At 57.6% G+C, this 4,048-nt stretch overlaps 1 protein-coding gene across 1 annotated transcript in view; it reads right to left on the reverse strand.

The window, feature by feature from the left end:
* Positions 1-3,564: 3,564 nt before the first annotated feature.
* The window catches only part of PRPF31 (pre-mRNA processing factor 31), a 9,532-nt gene continuing 9,048 nt past the window's right edge, over positions 3,565-4,048 (reverse strand). Inside the window, exon 11 of the mRNA XM_015561655.1 lies at positions 3,565-4,045. Coding sequence (XP_015417141.1) covers positions 3,819-4,045 — 227 coding nt within the window. The 3' untranslated portion in view covers positions 3,565-3,818. The remainder of the gene's footprint in view (positions 4,046-4,048) is intronic.

Here is a 4,048-nt window from a genome sequence, read left to right on the forward strand (position 1 = left end):
GGGCCCGGTCCAAGATGGCGGCGGCGGAGGAGGCCTCCCCTCCGCTCTTCTCGTCTCTGGCGCCGGCCCGCCCCCAAGCCCCGAATAGAGCCCTACCATTGCTCCTGCTGCACGTCGCTCCTGCCGGTCGGGCGCGTGCGATTGGTCTTTGGCAGGGATGTGTTCGGCCCCCTCCCACCGATTGGACAATTGCTTCAAGGCGCGGCGTTCGATTGGCCTCCCGCGCAGGCTACTAGGATTGGCTCAGGTTTTGTTCCCCGTCCCTCCTCCTCCTCCCGCCTCAAGGCACAACACGCCAGCGCTAGGGCCCGCGCGTCAATCAAGAGGCTGGTGTCATGCTGATTGGACACACCCGCCCCCCCTTTCCTAAACCAATTGGCAGGGGGGCGGAGCTAGGCTGATCAGGGGAGGGAAGTCGTCCGTCAAGTTTAGAACCATTTTTAATTGGTTGGGAGGGAATATTCCATCCCGAAGCCATTGGTTGGTCCTGGAAGTGGGAAGGGAAAGTGGAGGAAGGCATGTTGAGTGGGAGTTAAAGACCGAGTACCTAATGGGATACAGACAGGTGCCTTCAAAGCTGAAGTCACCTGCCAATCAAAACATCCCCTGGGCCAATGGGGAGGAGCTGAGCGACAGGGCCCACCTCTTTCCCCTCGTTGGCCCTGACTGTTATCACTCATGCCAGTCTGTCCAATAGTGTAGCGAGGGGGAGGTACCTGCACCTGCAGCGTGTGAAACTGGGCGTAGCAGGCAGACCTGGGGACTGGGGCGCATCCCTCTCTATCCCCAGCGTCCGGGCTGTTGCTCCGCAGCACGGTCCGTCTCCAGGTGCCTGTGCTGGGCACGAGACAGCGCCCCAAGTCACTGGCACCGCGCGAAGCTGCATTAGTGGGGAAGCGCCGCGGAGGCATGGAGTTTTGTCCTGCCTCTGAGGGCTACGTGGCTGTTCCTCTCCTCTGCAACCTCGTTTCCTCGGTGCAGAAGGTGCAGGTGAGATTAGGTTTACCCTCCCACGGTTGCCACCTGATGCCTGTTGCTCCTTAATATCTCAGCTCTGTGCTCTACTGTTGGGAGGAAAACTTCCCTGACATCCCACACCAAGGGCTAAGGTGAGAGCCCTGTTGGTTCGTTCGGATGGACGCTTGCACATCTGACGACGTTTTCATTATTCAACCCTCTCCTTATGGATTTTGCATCCCAGGAGGCACTGAGTTAACGCTTTGCTAAATGGATGAATGAATGCAAGGAATGACTGTGGTTAAGACTTGCTAACAGTGGAGCTCAACCTGTGGGTCGCGACCCCTTTGGCGGTCGAACGACCCTTTCACGGGGGCCGCCTAAGACTAGCCTGCATATCAGATATTTACATGATGATTCATAACAGTAGCAGCATTACAGTGATGAAGTAGCAACGAAAATAATTGTATGGTTGGGTCACAACATGAGGAACTGTATTTAAAGGGCCAGAAGGTTGAGAACCACTGCTTGCTAAGCACGGGTGTTTCCATGAGCCTCCAGGATCACACCCATCAAGATGGGAAGCCAGAGTCACCCATTATCTCCAGGTGGAGGAAGGTCAGATAAAAGCGAGTGAGAACTGATCAGTCACCTGTGACAAGGGAGCTAAGAATGCTTGTGGAAATGCAAGGTTGCCCTGGCCAGTGTGCTCAAAGGTTAGAGAGTCGTCCCGTGCACCGAAGGGTCATGGGTTTGACTCCAGGGCAGGGCACATACCCAGGTTTCGAACTCAATCCCAGGTTGGGACGCATGTGTGAGGCAACTGATTGGTTTCTCACATCAGTGTTTCTCTCTCCCTTCCTGTCTGTCTAAAATCAATGAACAACATATCCTCAACTGAGGATTAACAAGAAAAAAAGCCATGCTCTTAGGGCCACACAGCCTCAGATTTGTACTTCTACAGACTTGCCAGGTGATCCCGGTGCTCATTGGAGTTTGAGTTTTGCTGTGGGGATTTGCTATTCAAAGTGCCCCCTGCACGGGGACTTCCCAGGAATCGCTTGGGGGGAAGGGGGGGAATGGTTAAAATGCGATCCTGATCCAGGTCCCAGGTTCTGCTTCTCTAACAAGTTCCCAGGTGAACGGAGTGTCCACAGTCCCCACGTCGAAGAGCAAAGACCCAGAGCACTGGATCTCAAACGTGGCTGCACCTAGAACCACCTGGTGGCCTTCTAAAAACCCAGTCAGGCCGCACCGTAACCAGTGGAATAAAAATAAATAAATCTGGGGCCCGGCGGGTGCTGCTTAGTGGTTGAGTGACAACCAGGAGGTCCTGGTTAGATACCTGGTCGGGCACATGCCTGGGTTGTGGGCTCGACCCCCAGTGTGAGGCGTGCGGGAGGCAGCCGATGGATGATTCTCTCATAGTTGATGTTTCTCTCTCTTTCCTTCTCCCTTCCTCTCTCTGAGAGCAATAAAAACATGTTAAAATATAAGTCTGGGGGTCAGAACCAGGTAGCAGGAATTGTAAAACTTCTGAGATGATCCCAACATGCATTAACTTTCTGGAGCAGTGGCTGCGAGTGTGGCCCCTAAACAGCAGCGTAGACATCACCTGGGACCTTGTTAGAAACGCAGTGTTGAGCCCAGGACAGACCAACGGAATCCCAAGCTCTGGGCCCAGCAGCCTGTTTTCATCAAACCTTGCAGGCAGAGTGAGCTTTGAGGATCTTTGTTGTAAGTGTACACAGGACGCAGGCAGGCAACTGGATTCTGTCCGGAGACCTGCCCCCCGACACACACACACCATTAGAGTCCCTCTGGCCAGGGGAGACGGGATTCCGAGGGTCGTGCCCAGAGGGACAGAGGGCCCTTCCCAGCAGAGCCCCAAGCAGACCAGCCAGGGCTGTCACTTTTACTCACACAGGACTTGGGCTCAAGCATAAACTTGGGGAAGAGCTGTGTGACCGGGGTACTCTGGCCGTAGAAGGAAGCTCCCAGGTGGAGGAGATTCAGAGCTCCGGGGTCCGTGGGAGGCACTGGGGTCCAGGGACACACACCGAGCCCCGAGTGGGGTGGGGCAGCCCTGAGTGGGGTGGAGCGGCCCAGAGAGGAACAGACAGGAAGTGAGAGACCCGGCAAGAAGGCTGCTGGAGAAGCCTGGACGGCCCAAGCCACTCCCGGGAGGCCTTCCCACACCCGCCTTTCAGCCTCTCCTTCCAACCCAGGGCACAGGCCTTGGACGGCCCACCTCCCCCCAGGCTGGGGGCTCCTCTCGCACCTGGTGAGCTGAGCTTGGCACAGCAGCGGGAGCTCCAGCAGATGGTATAACACAGTGCCAGTCCCCGGGCAGGGCCATCCTGTGCCCAGTGCCTCCTGGCATCCGGTGGTGTTTGGTGACCTCCCAGGTGGCCCACATGGGAGCTGGGCTTCCGCAGGCTCCTTGCTTGGGTGCGAAATGACAGGTGCCCCAAGGCGTGTGGGACGGAGGGGGTGCTCCTCTTCCCGGGATCCATGATGGGGACTGACTGGGCCGGGAGCCCACCCGGATCGGGGGCCCAGGCTCTGTCCCCCAAACCTGGTCGCTCTGACTCCAGTGCTTGACAATCAAATTCAGACAATGTGCTTTTAATCACACTTTTCCCAAAAGTATCTCCTTTCCCAGTTAAAATACCAAAAACGAGGTGTGGTGGGGACCGCTCTGCCAACTGGGGCGGCAATCTCGGTGCGGGGCCTGCGCACCCCTCTGGACAGTCCGGGCACTGGGCACTGGCGGGCTCCCCCCGTCGGAGCCCCCAGCCCTGGCCCCTTGGGAGCACAGGGCCTCCACGTCTGCCGTGGCGGCCACCCAGGGTGCGCCCTCAGGTGGACATGATGCCGTTCTTCTCGCCCTTGACCTTGAGGAACTCGGCCATGCTGGAGAAGTACTTCTGGTTGGCCTCGGCCACCTTCTTCTCGGCCGCTTGTGGGTTCACAATCTCCAGGCCCTGGGTAGGCGAGGGGGACGGACAACTGGGTGAGATGGCCTGGCCCCTTGACATCAGCCCCCCAACCCCCCGCCGACACACACACACACACGCGCGCACACACA

The sequence above is a fragment of the Myotis davidii genome, unplaced genomic scaffold (assembly GCF_000327345.1).
Source record: "Myotis davidii unplaced genomic scaffold, ASM32734v1 scaffold1997, whole genome shotgun sequence".
Taxonomy (NCBI): Eukaryota; Metazoa; Chordata; class Mammalia; order Chiroptera; family Vespertilionidae; genus Myotis; species Myotis davidii.